Source organism: Panthera pardus, unplaced genomic scaffold (genome assembly GCF_024362965.1).
Source record: "Panthera pardus isolate Hobbes unplaced genomic scaffold, ASM2436296v1 HiC_scaffold_24, whole genome shotgun sequence".
Lineage (NCBI taxonomy): Eukaryota > Metazoa > Chordata > Mammalia > Carnivora > Felidae > Panthera > Panthera pardus.
The window spans coordinates 24,590,360-24,612,191 of NW_026526810.1; the positions used below are offsets into that span (position 1 = coordinate 24,590,360).

At 55.4% G+C, this 21,832-nt stretch overlaps 1 protein-coding gene across 1 annotated transcript in view; it reads right to left on the reverse strand.

Annotated features, from left to right (window-relative positions):
- CCDC33 (coiled-coil domain containing 33) overlaps window positions 1–21,832 on the reverse strand; it is a 108,064-nt gene that overhangs the window by 67,421 nt on the left and 18,811 nt on the right. The window contains exons 3-4 of the mRNA XM_053888850.1: window positions 16,936–17,090; window positions 3,073–3,206 (exon numbers count right to left, since the gene is read on the reverse strand). Coding sequence (XP_053744825.1) covers window positions 3,073–3,206; window positions 16,936–17,090 — 289 coding nt within the window. The remainder of the gene's footprint in view (window positions 1–3,072; window positions 3,207–16,935; window positions 17,091–21,832) is intronic.

The following is a 21,832-nucleotide window of genomic DNA, read 5'->3' on the forward strand; positions in this document are numbered from 1 at the left end:
GGACAGCTGCTGGAGGGGCGGGTTCAGCAGTCTGGGAGCCCTGTGTGGCTGGGTCACTTGGAGCTGGGTGGGTCATTTGGATGAGCATATGGAGGGTCACCTGGGTGCGTCAGTCGGTTAAGTGTCCAGCTTTGGCTCAGGTCATGACCTCACAGTTTGTGAGTTCAAGCCCCGCGTCAGGCTCTGTGTTGACAGCTCAGATCCTGGAGCCTGCTTCGAATTCTGTGTCTCCCTCTCTCTCTGCACCTCCTCTGCTTGCTTGCTCTCTCTCTCTCTCTCTCTCTCTCTCTCTCTCTCTCAAAAATAAACAAACATTAAAAGAATTTTAAAAAGGACTGTTGGAGGAGCGTATGGAGGAGGATGAGGAGGAGGAAGAGGAGGAGGAGGAGGCAGAGGAGGAGAAGAGTTTTGCTAATTACTCTTCCTTTCTTCTTTTTTCTCACTGCTACCCTGGAAACAGAGAGGGAAAGACATTTGCCAGAGTCCCTCAAGAGCTGGCCAAGTGGGATCTGTGCTCGAAAGAAAGAAGGGGAAATGCGGAAATGGGCATCCAAAAGACCTGAAGTTGCCTTGAAGGAAGTAGAATAAGACAAGAGGTTTGGAGTGAGAAGACCTGGTTTCTAATACAAACACGCCAACTTGCTCTGTGACCTTTGTCAGTCACTTAACCTCTCTGAGCTTCATTTTCCTGCTCTGCAAAATGTTAATATTTTAGAAAGGAAAATTGTTGTCTCTCTCCTAATATTGTTGCGGGGAGGGAAATGTGTTTTTCAAGCTATGAAAGTCTAAGCAAATGCTCCTTGTAGCTGTCACTATTTTCCTCTTCATTAACCATCTGTAGTGCTCTGTATACCCACCGAGCCCTGGGCAGAACTGAAAAAAATTCAGCTAGGGGATTCCAGTGCTCCCAGCCAAAACTTCATCAGTAGCTATGACGGCTGCAGCCCCTCATGGCCACTACGCATGGGCCCTGAGTCCCCCAAATCTGGTTGGAATTTGCTGAAGCTGAAGAAGGGGTGAGTGCCCTGCATTTCCTCCTCCTACCCAGTCTTTGGAGCCCTATGTGGGCAACCAGCAGATGAGCTGTGATTGGGGGGAATGGACAGCCATCCCTCCCTGTTCCTGTCTCCATGCTACAAACACGCTTCATCAGCTTCTTCTCTGGGCATTGTGCCTCTCCAGCCTCCCACCGCTCCCTTTGTGTGGCCAACAAGCCATTTCTGCCACCTGCCTGCTTTGGCCCTGACACGGGTCTGCAACTCCCCTTTGCTTTCATTAACACCTCCTTGAGCTCCCTCCCCCTTCCCTCCACCTCTTGGCTTGGCCCCCACCTCCCCACTCCCACCACAGACATCACCACAGCAACCAGTTCCAACCAGGTTCCAATGAGCATCCAGCTACTTCAATCTGCAAAGAGGCACCTGCCAATATTCCCTGCCTGCCCATGAGGCCTCACTACCCTCTTGTTCCTGCAGTGAGTCCTGTCCCCTCTCTGCTGCACAGATGGGCCCCAAGGCCACTGATTCATCATGTCCTTTCCTATAGTTACATGACATGTGCAGAGCTCAAGGTGGGGTCCCAGACCACGTCTACTCACCACAAACCCTAACTTCCTGTCAGCCACATAGATACATGCACACACACACACACACACACACACACACACACACTGCCAGACATACACCGCCTCCTGGATAAATCTAGGCACATACATAACATAGTGTTGCACTCAGACACACACATGCATACACACATACATGACACACAGACATGCATGCCTCTGGGTACAGACACAAGCATGTACTCACACACACCACATTCACGCATACATACGAGCCAGCGGGCAGGCATTCACAGAGACATGCACACTCAGGCGCACACAGGCACATGCGTGAAATCCTAGGTCAATTTTTTGTCCTCTTCCACATTTTCTCAATTCACCCCAACAGCCCCACCTATCCCTTTAGAGGCAGAAAAATATCATTTGGTGTGACCCAGAATTGGCTCTGTCCCCCTTTATTGATGGGCCGCCTCACCCTCTGTCTCTCATCTTCCTGCATGTTTAGCAGCTGGCTTTCTGCTCTTTATGAGGCAGACGGGAGTTCTAAGTCCCTGGTGAGATTTCAAGGAGGGGAAGTAAAGCCGGTCCTCTGAGGGAAGGGCCACCTGCAAGATAGGAACTTGAGGCTCTTCCGACTCGATAAGAGCACAGACGCTGTGCACACCTGTGGGTCTGTGCTGACTATGCCTGATGCCAGTGCCCATAGCTGTCCTGGCATCTGCCAGTCAATACTCCTGGGTGCCCAGCCCCAGGTCTCACCCAAGAGTGGAAACCTCAAAGTGCACACACATACTCATGTACACCTGTACCTGGAGATTTCGGTGTAAGCCCTGCCTTGAAAAACTTAAATCACCTCCAGTGTTAGAATTTGCTGAAAGACAGGAGCTGGAAAGGCTTCCGGGGGTGGAGGCGGAGGAACTAGTAGGCGGTTTCTATGACAGTGGCCCGTGGCCCTCAGGAAGCGCAGGGACACCGCTGTCTCACAATGGGCAGTGCCCAGGAGACAAAGCAGGATAAGGAACCATTCTAGGGAAAAAGCTAAAACACTGGAGCCTCAGCAAGAGTGTGTGTGGCTGATCCTAGGTCCTCCACTTACTGATTACCTGAGCTTGGGCCAGTTCCCTGAAACTCAGTGTTCCCATCTAAGCAATGGGAACAGCACTGCTCCTCCCAGGAGGAGCTCCCAGTGAGCGATGTGTGGGGATGTGCCAGGAAGCTGTAATGTGCCGTTTCAGTGGGAGATGGTAGTAATAACAACCATGAAAATAATAACAGCGGCCGTAAAAAGATAAGCTTTCATTGTCTGGGAAATTCGTTTATGTGGAACAACTCATTTTTCGAGCAGACTGAGGAGATGAGGCGTGACAGTATTATGATTTTTTTTTTCTTTAAAGTGCTTTTAACTGAGCCCAAAGAGGTGTTCAGGTGGCTTCCAGCTGACTCAAGAGGGAGCCTGCCTCTGCCTCACACCCCTCCCGTGCACGCCAAGCCACGTTTCGCCCCCATCTCACCTTCTTGTCCCACATCCTCAGTTTGGAGCTCCACTTTGACCGTGTCCCCCCAGATGGGGGCTATGGTGGGCTCTGTGGTCACAGATGTGGCTGCCTTGGCGTTCTGGTCCTTCACATCCTCAGATGTGGTTTCCCTGGGGAGGGGAGGAGCAGGCTGAGTCAGAGGAAGGGTGTCCTGCCTGCTGCTCACCCCTTCTAGACACATTGTCCATAAATCTGAGCAAAGGGTGGACAGAGAATGGAGAGCTCCCTCCCAGGCAGACACACTCTTGTCATCCCAGGCCCAGGGGACGCCAGGTCTCTCTCCTTGGCTGCCCTGACCGCCTGGGGGACCACCCTGTCTCTCCGGCCACTGCTGAGGCCTTCACGTGGACTCAGGCACCCGAGGCCAAGGGTGAGAATGGGAATGGGGGTAGACTCCTTGCCTGTCTGACTTTCTGCCCTCTGCCTTGGCAGGGTTCCCCAGCAGGCGCCTGTGTGCATAGACTCCCCATCCTGACTCTCTTCTCTAGGTTCTGTTCAGTGGGAGGAAGTCTCTGGGCAGGGCGGCTGTGTGGTGCCCGCCCGGCTGGCTTCTCCTTTGACCTTCGTTTCCCTAAGCTGCTGGCCCAACTCCCAAGGCTCGGCCCAGCTTCCTGGGCTCTGAACCTTTTCAACGGAGCACATGTACACTACTGCCTTTTGCAGCACCCACTTCGTGCAGGGCCCTGGGCTGGACACTTAGAGCTGGGCACGGGGCAAGGCAGGGGGGCGGTGAGGGGTTGTGCAGGGCCAGCCTGTCCAAGGAGAGGTGGGATCTTGGGCCCTCTGCTTCCCAGTGCATCCCACAGGTATCTGACACTTATGTCCCTGAGCTCCCGAGCCATCAAACAGTTCAGCAAGAGAGTTAATACTTCTTCTGTTGAGGAGGTTATTATGTTCGGGCTGTAAATAGCGCTGCTACATTAACTGCAGCAATCATGGGTGAGGAACCATCCCAGAGAGCCTGGAGCAGGGGGAGCCATGCCTTGTACTCAGGAGGGGGAGGTGCTGTGCACCAATGGTTCCCCAGGCGGAAGCACAGATGGTGTCCTCACCAGCCTTGGCCCTATCCCGGAGGCCCCCAAAGGGAGTGTGGCGCAGGCGAGCTGGCCCAGAAACTCAGAGCCAAAGTGCCCCATATGGTAGCTAAATCAGCCTGTGGCCTTCTCAGCCCACCCTGTTCTTCCCCTCCAGGAAGCCTTCAGAGCCCCCTGGTCCTCACTGCTCCCTCTGGCCTCTGGACTTGAGTGACACAGCAGCCTGGATCTTTGCTCCCCAATTGTCTACAGGACTCCTGCGGACAGCCATTCTTGTAAGAGTCCTGTCTCCAAGCTCCAGGGCCCAGCTGGAGATTCCTCTCTGCTTCAGCTGAGAGACAGTGTGGCCTGGTGATGACAACAGGGTCCCTGGAGTTCCTAATCGCAGCTCTGCCCCTTATTAGCTGTGTGACTTTGTCAAGGTACGTGCTCTTGTGATACGTTACTTCCTTCACCTGTGAAATGGGGTTGATAATGCAGGGCGGTTGTGGGCATGAGATGAATTCATGTGTGTAAAGTAGTTGGCATGTTGTTAAGTATCATGATGGTGCTAATCATCATAATCGTTTTAATTGCCCTTTAAATCATCATAATTGTTTTAATTGGCCTGGTGTCCCCCCATCTTGACCCCAACTCTGGGTCTACCTCTGAGGATCTCGGGCTGCCGTGGCCAAGGTATGGAGTCCTGGGGAGAGGACAGGCTTCAGAGCCACACACAACTGGGTCTGAGGCCGCAGTTACCTCTTGACCAGGCCACCTGTCCTCTCTGAGCCTCAGTTTCCTCCTCTGTAGGTGGGACCTCCCTCCCAGGGTGGTTATAAGGACTGGGAAGAAAGCATGTTAAGCTCTTGGCACACAGAAGGCCCCAGTTCATGTTATTCCCTCATGTATGACACAAGCTGGGTGTTTCTCAAAAGTCGCTGACCCAAGGCAGCCTGGCAAGGGCAGGGGAGCACCAAGAGAGGGCTGGGATGATGAGGGGCATGCCTCCCAGACTCAGCCCTGGTCCAGACACTTCGTCTCCACACACCTGCGAAGAAGGCCCCTCTGGCCCGGGGCTGTGAAGGAGGCTGCCAGGCTGGAGAGGAGAAGGCATCAAGGCTGGCAGGGGTTGGAGCTCCCTGCCTCCTGACTTGCTAACCTCCGCTAACTCAGGGGTGCCGTCTGAGCCCCTCCTCCTGCCCCTCTGTGCCTTACACTCTATATAAGGATGAGGTCAGTCCTCTACACCCCAAACATCTAACCTGCTCCTGCACGGACACCCAGTACTTTGTGTCCCTGGGGGCTACCCAGTGCTCAGATCAGACAGACTGAGGGTGAGCAAGGGACCTGAACCACAAGCAGTGCAGTGACAGAATGCAGGTCGGAACCCATGACCTGTACTTGCCAGCCTGTCTCCCTCTTGCCAGCAGGAGGGATTCCAGGTGGAAAGAGATGGGGAAGGACAATGGACAAGGCCAAGGGAGCTGCTCAGGCATAGAAGGGGTTAAGCAAGCATCCCTTTCCTCCCTTCTCTCACCAGGAGAGGTCTGTCAGAGCTAGGTGAGTGGAGATGAAATAACTCAGGAGGGGTGAGGCCCCAGGGGAAGGAGGGAGGCTTTTAGCAGGTGGAGGGAGGCTGTCAGGGTAATGGCTTTTCCTGGCACAGCTGACTCCTTCAGGCCTTGATGCTATTCTAGAAACTAGAGATCTAGAGGGGCAAAGGGGGCCAGTTCACTCCTTGCTCCTAGTTCCCATTCTGCACCTCTCAGCTGGGCACATGGAAGGCTAGGTTGTAGGACCCCTGGCCCCTGATGGGTCTCCCAGGGAAGCTTCCGAGCCCAGGGGACCTCTCCAGGACCTGCCTCCATATAGCTTACTATAAGAGCTTACTATAAGAGCAGGATCCTCCCTCCGATCCTTAGAGCCCTGGCCTGGCTCTCGCAGGCAGGCCCTGGGGGAGCTGCTGGGTGCTCCAGGCTGAGAGCCTGCTGTCAGGGGCTTAGACTTAATCCAGCCATGGGAGGGGCAGTCATACCAGGATGGAACTGGGGTTGGGTTCAGGGGTACAGTTTAGCAATCCTGGGTCCCAAACTGCCAAGAAACAGAAACCCCTCCCTACCAGGCCCACCCCCCAGCGCACTGGAGGGGTATGTGTGTGTTTGACAAAGCTGCCAGGAGGCCCTAGGGCTCCCACCCAAGCAGGGGGTGGGGGCCAGGCCCAAGCACATCTGTGAGTGGGAGGGAAGAAGCCGGATTTTTTGCTTTCCTTCTACACTGTCACTAAGGGAGACTGTTGTCTGGCCCCAGAGGCTGTCGGTGAGGTGGGCAGTGGGAAAGTACAGGACACTGATGGGGTGGTGAGTACAGGCTCCTGAGCCATTCCCCCACCCTCCACACATCCTCTGAAATGCCCTCTAGAGCATGTATACCTCTAGGGGTGGGGGTGTGTGCCATTGTCCCTGCCTCCAGAAAGGCTCCCCTGACCAGCCCCTCCACCAGCCCGTGCACGTGTATGTGTGCACGGATACACAGGCTTCCCCAGGGAGGTCTGTGTGCCACACATTACCCCATCTCCATACCCTCCTCCACGTACCAGCCCTCAAGCTGCCTCTCAGTTCTCTAAGCCCACCCCCTGCACTTGCCCTGCCTGTCTGCTTGGTCTCCCACACTCCTCAAGGTGTCAGAGCATGAACAAATGTCAAAGTCTGGCCTTGACAGGGTCCAGGGCTTTGGAAGCTCAGGATGCAGACCACCTGCCTGTCCTGAGTGTCGATCCCAGGGCAGCCCCTAGGGTATCAGGGGGAAAGGGAGGACCCTAATTTGGATCTGTTCTGGCTGCAGGGGTCCTGGCTAGGCAGGACCCGGAATCCTGGAAGACCAGAAGGATGTTCCCAGAAGCCCCAAGGAAGGAGATGCTTGGGCAGAATGAAGATGGACGAAGGGCAGAACCTTTACATAGATGGATGGCAGAACAAGAGGCCTTGTAATCTTTTGACCGGGTCCTCCACAACCCTATCACTTGCTCACCTGGGAAACTTAGAGGTAGGTGAGGAAACAGGTTCAGACTAAGATTCCTTAAGGCCAGATGCCCAGTGTGTCATGACTGGACCCCATTCTGTCCTGAGAAGGCAGCGCAGTTCCCCTCTACTTGCACTCTCCATGTCAGCCTCTGGGTCAGGAAGGCCAGCCTCCCCATCCCCCAGAAGTCTGAGGCAGCCAGACTCCCAGGCATGGACCTCCTTCCATTCCTGGAGGGCACAAAAAAAAACAATGACCTGTCCCCTGCCCAGGTCTCCAGCCTTATGCAACAGGGGTAGAATGGGAGAGTTGGCCCCTGCAGGGGTGGTCACCTGAATGGGGTGGTCAAAGGCGGGGTTCTGGGGTTTGTGACCCTGCCTGGGCCGGACTGGGGAGGCAAGGTTTCCTGGAGGATGCAGGGCTTGAACAGACAGAGATGAGAACTTTTCCAATCGGAGGATAGAGCCTGAGGCTTTGAGGAGCCGTGAACAGGTCTGGGGAGGGCATGGCTGGCTGACCCAGGGTCAGTGTGTTGGGACGTGGGTTGGGGTAGCAGAGACAACAGGGAGGCTTGTGGTCTTCCCTGACCTCGTGCCTTTTCCAGCCCTCTTCTCTCCACACCCATGTGCATTGTCCTCTGAGGCCAGACAGGAAGGAGGAGAAAGCCCTGCCTTCTTACCTCTGGCCTTGGCCAGGCTCCCCTGGGATTGCTGGGCAAGAAGGCTTCCTCAAAAGAGGAGCTAAGATCCCAGGCAGGAATGTCTGGTCTGAAGCTCCTTTCTCTCCCCCTCCCACCGTACCAGACAATAGCCCATCACCATCAACATCCCCCCTCCATGTGTGCCCCCCACCCAGCCCCCAGTACAGCTGTTTCTTGTGGATTGTGAGCTCTTGGGAGGCTGCCACTTGAGGCATAAGACGGGCTGTTATTCTCAGCAAAGCAATGGCTCTCATCCTGGGTTTCATTTATTAATTGGACTCTAATGAACCATCACTAATTGCTGATGGTGCTACACCACTACAGGTGGGCCTCGATTTAAGGAACAACCGACTCTGGAGCACTGGAGGCCAGCCAACTCCCCGTCCACATGGGCATGGCTGCTCCCCACCCCCTCCCCGTACCTTCCCACAGGGGGCGGGTGCTGCCCTGGAAATCAGAAACGAGCACTCAGGTAGAGGGAAAATTCTTTCTACAAAACAAGAATTCTGCTCCTCACTTTCCTACCCATACTTCATCTGAAATTATCCCATTGTTCTCAGGGGAGCCCCTCAGGGTCAACCACGCACCCCTCTCCATGCTCAGGGAGGCAGCAGGGCAGGGGGATTCGGTCCATACGACCCAGGGCAAAACCTCACCCCACAGAATTTTGTGATGGGTGCAAAGCCAGACTCAAGCTCCAGTCTGTTGGGCATGGTCATACCCTGCATCCTCTCCCAGGGAGGATTTCCTGGTTTTCTAGGGAAAACTTTTCTCTCCATGGAAGCAGGAGGTGGTGCATGGGCAAGTGTTATCTGCCAGCCTCTGGAGTGTCCAGCTACGGTCTACCCTGTGGCCTTGCTTGGCGAGGGGCCCGGAGAAACATCTTAGGAAGAGGGGAGAGGGTACAGCTGGCTAGGAAATACCATGGCCCTACGGGATGAAATGATAGCCCTTGGCAAGGTATAGGCCTGGGTGAAACAGCCCTGGGAGGTCTCTCCATGACTTGAGATCCTTCTTGATCACTCTGAACACACCCTCTCTGAGTATCAACTTCTCATGGATGTAGCCTTAGCGCAGGAGGAATGTGGACAGACCTATAGGTGAACTTCCCAACCTCAGGAGAATGACCTGAATCACTCTCATTCTTGTCTCTGGCCTAACTTGCAGGGTGTATGGTCCACATTCTGAGTCTGGAATCTCAGACATAGAGCCCTGCCTCCTGCCCCCTTCCCAAGAGACCAGCCTTCCCGAGGGGCCCAAATACCCAAGTGCTGGCTGGGGTCTGGAGCCTGCTCAGTCGCCCTCTGCCTTGGGAGACTGTGGGCAAAGGACAAGTGGGTATTATCTGTTTAGTACCCCCACCACACACACACACACACACACACACACACACACACACACACACACACATATATGCTAGGTGAGCCCCTCAAGGGCTTGTCTTGTCACTGCTGAAGCTGTTTCCAGTTCCCACCTAGGCACAGTGGGACCCAGCAAGTGTTTACTGAATGGGGGAAGGTGTGGAAGAACCTTCCTTTCCTCTCCAGCTCTGCTAGGCCAGGCCCCTGGCCCAGACTGCTGGGAACCTGCTCTAATCTGGGCAGCTTCTCAGTACTGCCTCAGAAGCAGCTGTTGGGCTGGGATGAGGGTTCAGATCTCAAGTTCTAAGCCCAAAGTATATCCTCAAAGGGAGGGAAGCAGAGCCCAGCTGCGGGGACTGGGCTCCCCAAAGGCCCTGGGGCCCCAGGGCCAGATCCTGGGTCTGGTTTTCCTGCCACACTGACATCCTAAGGGCCCCCAGTCACAGTCACAGGCTGGCCCCAAGCCCTGCTTCTCCAACACCCCCAGGGCACCCTAGCATGTACACGGCACTTTCCACAGGCCCCAGAGCTGCCCGAAAGTCAGGCAACGGGTGACAGGGAGGGAGACACAGGACAATCAACCTCTCTCCCTACTCAGGGCCAGCAAATCTGCCCCTACCTTTGTTTGGGGGCAGCCACCGCCTGCCCTCCCCAGGGATAAAACCCCACAGCCTCCTGAGCATTTCTGGGCCAGTCATGCTGAAGGCCGGAGAGAGTGGCTTAGTGTTCAGGCTCACAGGCTGTGGGTTTGAGTCTCAGCCTTACCGACTGCGTGGGCTCATCCTTTAAACATCTCTGAGCTCATGACAGTGTTCCATATCTCACAGGCCTCTGGATGGATGGTGAGCCCCAGGGGGGCAGGGGGGGAAGGGGACGAGAAGGCCAGTTTGGGAAGGCTGAGTCTGAGGTGGAGTATACATCGGCTGGTGGGTCCATGGGGCTGCAGGGCAGGAGAGAGGACTGGGCTGGAGCTAGACATTCCTGGACCTTCAGGACGGGGCTTGGGGGTAGCCTGGGACGAGGGAGATCTTCAGGGAGTGGGGGGTGGGGAATGAGAGATCCAGGGAGATGCCAAGGACTAAACAGGGAGCACCAACATTGACCGGGTATAGGGTGAAAGGATCCCACAGAGGAGTGGCCAGAGAGAAGAGGGAATCAAAGGAGGCTCGTCCTGGAAGTGAAGCAAGAAGGGGCTTCAGGAAGGGGGGTGTGCCTCTGAGACACATATAGAGAGTGGGTCCCCACGGGGAGGCCCCTGGGAGAAGAGGATAGCTGGCCAAGTTGGAGGCTGAGTCTGAATGGGTGGAGGGATCAGGAGGAGAAGATGCGAGGCCCAGAGATTCAGCTGCGTAGAGGTGTTTGGTCTGTGTGTAGAAACTGGCTAATTTTACACAACAATGTGGATTTCTGACTTCTCATGAAAAACAGAGACAGCCCACAACCCAAGCCTACAGTCCTCCACGGCAGGAACCTGAGGGGCTGACTGGGGGCTGCTTCCCCGAAGGAGCCCTGCGCTCTTGACTTGGTCTCACACACCCGGCCGCTTTCAGCATCTGTGGAGCCGGCTCCTCAGGCCTGAAGGCACTGACTTTGCTGCCCCCGGTGCCCCTCCCTCTGATGGAAGCTCACTGCGTGTAGGGAGACAGCACAAGGGCAGGAGGAGCTGAACTGGACCCCAAGCCCCAGTTCCCTGTCCAGTAGCCTGCCTCCCTCTTTGATGGATGCCAGACCATGCAGCATCTGACCTGGAAGCCTGAGGTGGGAAGCAAGGGGCACAGAAGCCAGTCAAAGCCCCGAGGGGGGACCCCACTTCCTGGCCATCTGTGATGCCCCGGAGGCAGGGGTGGGGGAAGGAGGGGCCCTGTCAGCAGCTTTGCCCGTGCTTAGAAATAAGCAGCCGAGACAGCCTGTGTGTTATACAATGAGGACACCAGGAAAGCTCCCCACCGGCCTGCCTCGTTGCCTGAAATCTCCCCATTAAAACTTGCTTCTCTTGGTAAGCATTGGCCTCTTGGGCTGCCCTCCAGGATTCCAGTGCCTCTGCAGAAGAGCTCATGCTTTTTGGGTCTAAATAAGTGTTTCAGGCATGAGAAGGACCTCAGAGGCCCTGCATGGCGGTGATAGGGGAACATCTGGAAAGATCCTTATGGCTTCAGTCTGGCTTGCGGGGGGGGGGGGGGGGGGCGGGGGATGGTCTCAGGCAACCCTCCCCTTTTAACCACTGACACCAGCTGTGTTTACAGCTCTGGGATACAAGGCCGTTCTCACCGAACAAAAATTCTGAGGCTCTGAGCCTCAAGGGACTGACATCATTTGGAGAAGGTGTGGAGAGGTCTGGCCATACCATAGGCTGGGGACTCTGCAGGGGAGATAAGACCCGAGATTCTCAGGCCTCTCCAGGGCCTTCTCCCCCATGCTGTGCCTTTTCCCACAAGCATCCTGATGGAAGGGAAGGAACCTTGGCCTCTACCAGAGGGAGTCACTAGTGGCCAAACAGGGACACTTATCTTTATCTGCTCCATTCTTACTGGCCAACCAGACAAGTCCCTTCACTTCCCTGGGTCTTGACCTCTTTGGCCATCACATGGGGCTAATGCAACCTGCCTGCCAGGGCTGCTGTATTAGAGCCAGGGTGCAGAAGAACCGAGCTCTGCGTGAGCTCAGCGTGGGCCACCATCAGCAAATGGGGGCTGCTTTTTTCCTGGCGCTGTCCCATGCTCACTGTCACTGTGTGTATTTTTGTTATTTTTGCTGAGCCCATCCCTCTGGCTGCTGAGACAAGCTCACGGGTCACCTATGAGTCATGCCAGGCCTCCACCCACTCTGCCCAAATCCCTGCCCTCTGGAGCCTTTGGCCAAGGCTCACAGCCAGGCGGGGGGAAAGTGTGGGCAATCCGGATCCCAGGAAGGGTCTTCAGACTGCTCCCTGGATCTTCTCTGGAAGTCTGGGTTAGGACCCTGAGGCCAACACCCCTTCTGGGAGGGGCAGCCACTGCATGAGGATCAAGTCAGGGAGTGAGGTTGAAAAAGCTTTTAGATTTTGGAATCCTGGATCCTGGCTTGGGTATGCACTATAGTTCTGTGACTCTGGCCACCTCACAGCAATATGCTAAGCCCTTAGTGACCTCATCTGCAAAATGGGGATAATATTTTACCTAGCTCGAAGGACTAAGTGATGATTAAATTATGGGAAGCACATATATACCACACACACACGTACACACACATGGACAAACACATGTATTCCTAGCATATTTGCCAAGTACATGGTAGGCACTTGGTAAATATGACCTTTAACCTTCTCCTACCAGGACCTTACACAATTGTCCTACTTTCAGTACTTTCTCCAATTAGTCACTAGGGTCAGAGCTCCGTCTGTGGCCAGGGTAGGGGCCCAGTGTGTGATTAGGGCTCAGTCTATGACCGGAGTCAGGGCTCAGCATATGACCAAGGTCAGTCTCAGTCTAGGACCAGGGTCAGGGCTCTCAGGCTCACCCAAGAAAACCAAAGATCCTCCAAATATGACTCACTGGCTCTGACCTGTGGTCTGCCCTGCCCACTGTGGCTCCGGCCAAGCCTTCCCCCACGTGCACAGAGGAAGCAGCCCTTCCCCTCCCGGTCCTGGCTCCAGCCCTGTTCCTTAGCTCTGGGCAGCAGGCGGTCAGAGCAGCCACTGCCAACTGGCAACCCAGCCACCAATCCTTTGGCCGAGGGTTAGAACCCCATAGGATGTCTCCTGGCTGGCCCCTTCCCCAGACCCTGCCTGTGAGGGCACCCCCCCCCCAACCTGTCAGGGCCACTGTCTTCCTGGTCCCTGCTGGGCTCTGACTGGCAGGTCTCTCTGTGCCAGGCCAGGAGGCAGGTGTTGGGCACTGCTCAGGCTCAGATCGGTCAGGGGAGACCTGGGGCCCGGGCACTGGCCCAGCAGACCTGGACTTGGAATCTGTCTTGCATGTACAGCTGGGGCTCTTGTTGTCTCTTAAGAACGGACACTATTTCCCAGGCCAGAGCACGAATCAGCTTGGCAAGCCTTGAAACAGCACAGAGACCAGAATGGACATCCTGGCCACGGGAAGACTAAGACTCAGAGAGGGACAGGGACTACCCTGTCAGGGGCAGTGAGCCAGATTCTGGGGTTTCCTGATCCCATTCTCGCTTTTCTCCACTGCCCCACCGCTTCTGACAGATCTTCCATGCCCACCGTGGGCACTGGGGGTAACCTTTACTCTGTGTCATACTTTACATCTGTCAGCATCTCCTACTGGCTCCCCATCCCTACAGCCCTCTGAGGCAGCTTCCTAGGAGAGGCATTTGAGCAATGAGAGGACAAGGAACTTTCCCAAAGTCACAGAGCAAGCTAGAAATGGGGCCGGATTCATTCAACAGTTATTGACAGCCTCCTATGCTCCGGGTGCTGCGTTAAATAGTAGGGATAGAATGGGGAGCAATACAGACCTGGTGGTCACTTGTTGAACTAGAGGGCCACTATGGGGGTAGGTTCGAGGAAGAGTAAGCCAGGAATCCCATGAAAGCACATCAAACTTGTGACACCAGCTGTGACACTGCAGAAGTAAAAAGTCCCAGGGAGGCGTGGAATGTAGGAAACTTTGGCCTGGTCTGGGAGGTCAGGGGGGACCTCCTGGAGGAGGTGATTTAGCTGGGATCCAAAGAGGGGAGGGGAAGGGAGAATGTTCTGGGGGAGGGATCCTGAAAGGCCTAGGGAGGGAGGAAACAGGGTCTGCTCAGAGAACTGAGAGATAGACACGTGGTACAGCTGGAGCGAAGAAAGGGAGGTGGGAGTCATGCTGCTGGGGATCTGGAGGGGGCCGCAAGGACCCAACCTTGCTGGGTCTAGAATCCTCTTTACCCTGGGAGCAGTGAGAACCCTTGGGGTTTGAAGATGGGTAAGATCAGATGTGCTAAGAAGAGAAAAGTGCAGAAGCTTAAGGTGGGGCGAGCCGGCAGAGAGAAGCAGCCAGATTTCAGATACAGGAGACACATTTACAGACTCAGGGATGGAGTGGGGGTGGGGGGGACGTTGGGGTGGGGGGAGGAATATGACTACTGGCAGCAGGATGAGGATGTTATGCAGACAGTACAGAGGAAGAGGAGCGACCAAGGGTTGAAACCTGGGACAGGCCAGCATCTGGAAAGATGAGATGCCCAGCGGACGTAATGGGGTCAAGCACAGCCGTCATTTTAGAGAAAGCTATTTCGGAGGAGTATAGGGGTCAGACTGGAAGCAGGTCAATGGCTCAGATGGAAAGAGTTGGAACCACAAGATGAGCCATGTGGACTTCTTGATCTGGGTCAATCATGGCGAGAGGTGTGCTCTATTATATTAGATTGGCTTGAGGCTGGAGCCTGCACAGGAGTGAAGTGACCAAGCCCCCAGCTAGGGAGTCCCCATCATTAGAACTGAGTTCTCTTCAGCTCCCCACTCATGGGCTGAATGAGTAAATGACTCCGGGGTACTCTTAGGCCTGTGCTTTAACTCCTACTCCACCATTGTCCCCGCAGGTCGGCCTGCTGGGGATGCAACAGACCCAGAGAGAGGGCGGAACTAGGCAGGGACAGGAAGCCCCAGAGGTGAGACCCCTAGGGATGGCAGAGAGCAGGAGGCTCAGCCAGGAGACCAAGCCGAGGGCACCAGAAACACAGGCATGAGAATGATGAGAAAAAGTGTTTTGAAAGACTATGGAAGATCAATATTATTAATATATATTAAATATAAACCCTATCTACTTTAAGCATTGCAATATTCATCGTGAGAGGAAGGAAAGCTTCGGGGGACTGGCTTCTCATGCCTGTGGTCTGCTTTGTTAATGGCGTACGTGGAATCAGACATCCAGGGCACATCAGATTCTTCCCAGGGCTTCTGGCTTCTGAGGGTCTGGGTCGTCCCTTTGGGGTTCCTGCCTGGGGCTGGGGGCTCGCTGTGAAAGCCTCTTTCAGGTTCCTGACAGCTGGGCCTTCCTTCTCAGAAGCCCTCCCTTCTGCTGTCATTTGCATCTCATTAGCACCCCCGGGGCTGGTGGCGGCTCAGCCGCCAGGAGCCCTGGAACGCCCCGGCCCCGGGACGCGGGGCCGCAGGCTCGGCCGGGCTCTGCTCCCTGCCCCCTCCCTGGGTGGAGATGGGTGCAGCCATGCGCTCTCCCCGCCGCCCCCACACCCCTCACCCAGGCTCCGGCCGGCTGGGCTCCCGCCGCGCGTTCCCATGGCAACCGGGTGAAGGCGAGGGTCGCGGTGCCCTCCGCAGAGCAACGCGGCGCCCCGCTCCCCGCCCCGCCGCCCAGGCTGGCTTGGTGATAGGCAGGGCCTCAATCTCCCGAGATGATCGGCGATAATTGGTTTATGGAAATAGCTGAGGGGAGAAGGCGAGCTCCCTGCCAAGCCCACTCTCTGCCACCTGTCCCTCCTCACGGCGGAAATGGAGTTGGGGGAGGGGAGGGCCGAGGAGCTGGGTGGGTGGGTGGAAATGGGCCTTTTGAGACAAGCCAAGTGTCCCACCTGTTGGTCTCCAGCACACCATCTACCCTCCTTTCAACTGTGTGGAGGTGCGGGGGTTGTTGTCATAGCTACTGGCTGGCTGTCTCCGTGGCTCCTTGATCCCTAAGTCAGGCGCTCAGGCCCAGGCTGGGCGCATTGTGGGGGAAATGGAAGACCTGGGATGTGTCCTCTGGAGCCCCAGTTTGGGGAACAGAAGAACAGCCCATAACTGTATTTATGTGAAGTGTGTCAGATCAGAGTTGCCATTGCTGTGCAGCTCCAGAGAGGAGAGCTCAACTCTGGTGGCTGCCTGGAGGAGGAGGCAGTCAAGAATAAGGCTTTGAAGGTGGGATTTCAGCAGGTGTTGGGTGAGGGCTGGGGCAGGCACTCCCCCAAAGGACATGTGGGCAAAAGCCTGAGGCAGGCACTGAACTGGAATTAGTAGAGGAGGGGAGGTGTAGAGTAGCTTGTGGGGAGGCCCTCGTGGCTCCCACTCTTTACAGAGGGGCTCAGGGATGACAAGCTTGGCGGAGGGGTTACTGTGCAGTGCTTCACAACCAAGATTGAACGGATGTCCGACCTCCGTACGGAAGGTTGGCCGGATGGACACCCTGTCACGCCCTGATGCCCTCCTGGGAGAAGTGAGGCCCACAGCGTGGGCAGCAGATGGCGTGGCAGGCCTCACTCGGCCACCAGGCTGGGAGAAGCGTGCAGCCTGATTGCAGCTGGCTGACGGGGGACGTGGGGTGCATTAAAGGACCAGAACTAGGGAAGTCCCTAAGATAGAAATGACCTGAGAAGTGGGGGGGGGGGGGCAAGGAGGAAGATGGCTGTGAGGACCTACCCCAGAATAGGGCATGGGGGAATGGGGCACCCAGAGTCCCGGAGAGGCAGGCTCAGGCCTTCTTCCTTTGACCACCACCCCACTCCGAGCCCAGCCCAGGCTTCTGTATCCAGGGGCCCTGCCTCCCTGAGGTCAACCTGTGGCCAAGCCCCGCCCAGCTGGCTGTGGGATCAAGGAGTGGCTCTTCCTTCCTTCCCCAGTCCTGGTGAACAGCTTCCCACGCAGCAGGGAAGATGTCAGGCCTCACACGCACAGAGCCTCCAGCCCCTGTGTGATTCACACTTGGCTTTCCCCTCTGGGTATCACGGTCCCCTCCCCCAACCTTTGGTTGCTCGCATTCCAAATATCCATCCACTGATTTCTGCTCACAGCCCGGCACCAGCCCCTGCCCCTACTCCCGGCACCACTTACACTACCACGTATGGCCACGGCTCAGAGCCATCCTTGCAGGTGGGTAGGTTGGTGGCCCCATGGATAGTGACCATGATGGTCTCCTTATTAGGGGGAGACAGGTGGCTGGTGACAGATTCCACACTCTGTGAGGTGTTCAGGGGCTCCTCTGGGCTCTCAGTGACCTGTGGAGAGAGCCAGGGCTGAGTGGCCTCTTGCCGGTGGTCCCCTGCCCTTACTGCCTCCTTAGAACTCCAGTCCCTCACCGATCCCCTCCCCACCAAGTGCCTTTCCCTTTGTCATCCACCCACCCCCACCCAGTTTGGAACTATAGGGCACTTGCCTTTGACCCCATCTTCTCCCTACCTCTGTCCCACACCCCACGTCTGCCCCAGTCCGTGATCGCTTCCTGCGGAGGGAGACAGGGCTTCATCTCTCAAGTCCAGTCTCACTGCTAAAACCTTTGCTTTTGTGGGTGCCCTTGCCTCTAATTCCTAAATCCCACCTGCAGCTGGCCTTCTCCCTCGGTCTCTCCTGTAACCTCAGCCCAGTCCATCTGTCACCTTAGGTCCTTCCTGTGCACAGCCCCTTACAGTTTACAAAGTTCATCCACATCCATGGAGTCACCCAAGGCATTAATGAAAAGGAACAAACGTGTCTGTCCCAGATGCCCCTCTCTCTTCTCCCCAGAGAACCCTGCACCAGGAAGGAGTGGCACCTGCCTGCACATGGCGCCCCCTAGGCTGGCTGCCCCAAGCGGACACACATGTGGGAGCTCACCAGCTCACCAGCTTGTGACTCAGGGCCTGAAGGACCATGGTATTCAGTGAGAGCTGCTGAGAGGAGACAGAAGCAGCGGCCGGGTAATCAGGAAAGGCTGCTGGGACGAGGAGGACCTGAAGGGTTGGGACCTTTTATCTAGAAAGTTTGCATGAGGCACCTGGGTGGCTCAGTCGGTTGGGTGTCCGACTTTGGCTCAGGTGATGATCTCACAGTGGTGAGTTCGAGCCCTGTGTCAGGCTCTGTGCTGACAGCTCAGAGCCTGGAGCCTGCTTCAGATTCTGTGTCGCTTCCTCTCTGCCCCTCCTCTGCTTGTGTTCCCTCTCTCTCTCAAAAATAAGCATTAAAAAAAAAAATAGCAAGTTCAGTCTGTCAGACCCTGACAGGGGGCAGGCCCTGGTAGGGGGATCTCCTGGCTCAGTCCTGATGAGCACCGAGCATCAGCAGAGCTGGGTTTAAACCAGCTCTGCTCCTCAACACCATGGACCCGAAGCCCCGTCATGCTGAGAGTCAGTTTCCCCAATGGGACAATGTGGGCTTGGACCAGCCTGTTTGGAAGCTGCCCTGCTTCCTGTGTGAGGGCCCCAGTTCCCCACAGATTGTCTGCTCCCACCTTGAGCCTGGGGGTTCTGGGCGCAGTGGCTCCTGGCTCTCAGAAGCCTCTGGGCAGAGGGAAAGGGAAGGGCCTGAGGACTTTGACGCCTCTTAACGTCATTCCGTTCTGATGACAGTGGCGGGGTGAACATTACATGAGCCCTGACAGCATGGCCTGCCAGCCCTGCCTTCAAACCATGTCTAGGGGGCCCCTGGGTGGCTCAGTCCGTTAAGTGTCCAACTTCAGCTCAGGTCATGATCTCAGGGTTCATGAGTTCGAGCCCCACATCTGGCTCTGCGCTGACAGCTCGGAGCCTGCTTAGGATCCTCGCCTCCCTCTCTCTCTGCCCCTCCTCCACTCGCGTGCACTCTCTCTCTCAAAAATAAACATTAAAAAAAAACACAAAAAACTCATGAAACCATGTCCAGAATCTGACCCCTTCTGCATGCCTGACTGTTTCCTTTCTGGCACTCCCTCTACCCTGCCCATCTCACAGAGCAGCCAGAGTGATCCTTTACAGATTTCAATCAGACCAGAACTGTCACTGCTCGAAACAGTGGCTCCCTGTTTCCTTCAGAGCTTCGCTGGCCTGTTAGGACCTACACACTCTGGCCCAGGAAACCGACCTCGCCTCATGCCCCTGGGCGTCTTGCCCACTGGCTCCAGCCCTGCTGGCCTCTGGGTGGTTTCTTGCACATCCCAAGCTGGCTCCCACCTTCAAGCCTTTGTCTGGGTAGGTCCCTCTTCCCCTGTATGTCCATCCTTGTGGCTTGTTCCCTCACTTCCTACAGATCTGATGTTATCACAAAGGCCTTCTTGGTACAATCTGTGGTCCTTGACTAATAAGATGACTAATTAGGAGGTGAGAAACCCCCAGCCCCAGAAGTGCCAGCTCTACAGAGAGACCCCTCCTTCTGCCTGAGGAAGGCCCCCTCCACAGGACCCGGGGGGGCCTATCACCATCTGCAGAGGTGTTGAGAGTTATCCTTCCCCCTCTCCCCCTCTCCCCTGCCAGGCCATGATGGGAGGTGCCCCCTGTAACCCACTCCACTCTCCATCAGGCTTAGTCTTCTGGTTTAGTGCCAGGGGAGCAAGACCAGCGATCTGGAGTGTCCAGAAATGTAGGTTTCAGTCAGGTCTGCCCTAACTCCCAGTGGGGTCTTACTTTTCCCACCTGGTCAGTGGGGATATCTGGAATGGTTTTGTAATCTTCCCTGTGGAAGGCCTAAGGTTCTGCAGTGAGGTCAGGAGAGGTGACTAACGTGTCTCTCCATCACCCTGATGCCCAGGAGAAGCCCAAGATGGTGGCCCCCTCCCCCTTGTTTCTGTGGGGGTACCGGGCCTGTCCCCAGCCTCCTATGGCCCCCAGAAGTGAGGACCCAGCATCACAGCCCAACCAGTGATTCTGCAGACCAGGCCCATGAGTTGTGTCCTCTCTCTGTCCCCTACTGCCTCTATGCCTCCCCTTGTGGGACAGCCTTCTGGGAAATACAGCTTCCAGGAGGCTGGACAAAAACTGCTCGTGCTTCACTTCTGGGCATGAGGCCAGCTGCCAGGCTGGCGCCTCCTGGTGAGGGCCGCAGGCATGTGCCGCTGGGCAGGCTGGGCCCAGGGCCAGGGAGGCCTGGAGCGGGGACTGTGGGCCAACCTCTCAGCCTTCCCCTTCCTTCCTTCCTACCTCTGGAAGGACAATCTGCAGGCTTCCCTCGGAGCTGTGTCTGCATCAGGACCAAAGTCCCCCCTCACCCGGATTCAGGTTCCCCAGCTGTATCTTAAGGGCTTTGAGTTAAAAAATGGCCCTTCATGTTCCTTCTAGTTTCAGCATCTAAACTTGCTTGGGAGTTACAATGGCCACTGGAGGGCCCTCTCCTAGGTGGGGAATCAGGCTCAGGGAGACCAAAGCCCTTGTGTCTGGGCCCTCGGCTTTGCTAGTGGGCAGAGTGGGAAGTGGGATGGGGTCTGTGTCTCCACCTTGTGAGGTCTCTGCTCTGCCCTGTTAGTGTTTTCTGGACATGCCGAGCTTTCTCTGGGCCACAGCGTATACGGCCTCGGGCTCATGACCCAAGTAGCCAGTACTTGTTAGTAAGTACTAGCCATGGGAGTTGTGGCGTTTGGACAAGGAAAGACTCTTTCGAAGATGCCGCAAACATCAGAAATCATGAAGAAAAGATTGATCGCTCGGATTACATTAACAATCCATACCAACTTCTACAATAGCCTCCAATTCACCACAGTCCAGAGAAAAAACCAATAGGAGAAAATATCTGCAATATATATAAAGGGATGAATATCCCCAATACACAGAGATCTGGAAGCATCACCATGTTAAAAAAGACATGAATAGAAGCTTCACAAAAGAGGAAATAGGAATATGTAATACTATATGCACACAATATGAACATTCTTATAGGAGATTCTACCCAGTCGTTAAAAATGTTCCACAAGGGGTGCCTGGGTGGCTCAGTCGGTTAAGCATCCGACTTCAGCTCAGGTCACGATCTCACGGTCCGTGAGTTTGAGCCCCACGTCGGGCTCTGGGCTGATGGCTCAGAGCCTGGAGCCTGCTTCCCATTCTGTGTCTCCCTCTCTCTCTGCCCCTTCCCCATTCATGCTCTGTCTCTGTCTGTCTCAAAAATAAATAAACATTAAAAAAAAATGTTCCACAAAATTATGAATTAAACAAAACAAATCCGGGGCACCTGGGTGGCTCAGTTGGTTAAGCGTCTCGCTTTGGTTTCAGTTCAGGTCATGATCTCATGGTTCGTGAGTTCAAATCCCAAGTCGGGCTCTGCGCTGACAGTGCGGAGCCTGCTCGGGATTCTCTCTCCCTCTCTCACTGCCCCTCCCCCGCTTGCACACACTCTCTCTCTCATACACTCTCTTTTTAAATAAGCATTTAAAAAAATAAATCAAACAAATCCGTTTCCTTCTCAGGGCTCCTACGAATGCTCCTTGGATCCCCAAACCCAGCTTGGGTGGGCGGGTGGGAATGAGCTTCAGGACCAGCTGGCAGCTTAAGGCCTCTAGGTCAGGCCAGCCTGGTGCCTGGTCCTGAGTGTGTGACATTCAAGAAAGTAGCTTAAAGGGTAGAGTCAAGGGGAGGAGCCAGCTGTGGGTAGAGAACACCAGGAACCCCAGACACCAAAGTCAAGGGTAATAAAGTAGAAGCCACAGTGGGGCACCTGTAGCTATTTGGTTTGAGTCTAACAGCAAGAGAGGGTGTTCCCAAGTTAGCAAGTACCTGGTGCCTTTGGTCTTAGCTCATTCTGCCACCCCAGTCGGTACTTGGCACAGTCGAGGACATAGGCTCAGCCTTGCCAGTCAGCAGGAGACAAGGGAGGCCTCATATTGAACTGTCTGCATTTCAGCACTCAGAGATTTTAGTCCCCTCCTGGCAAGGTCTTGCTGTTCTGTCACAGATATTTATTAAGCACCTACTATGTGTCAGGCACTGTTCTGAATTCTGGGGATACAGCAGTGATCAAAACCAACAAGAAGCCCTTCTTTCTAGGAGTTGGAGCATCTGCGGCCTGGGGCAGGGGT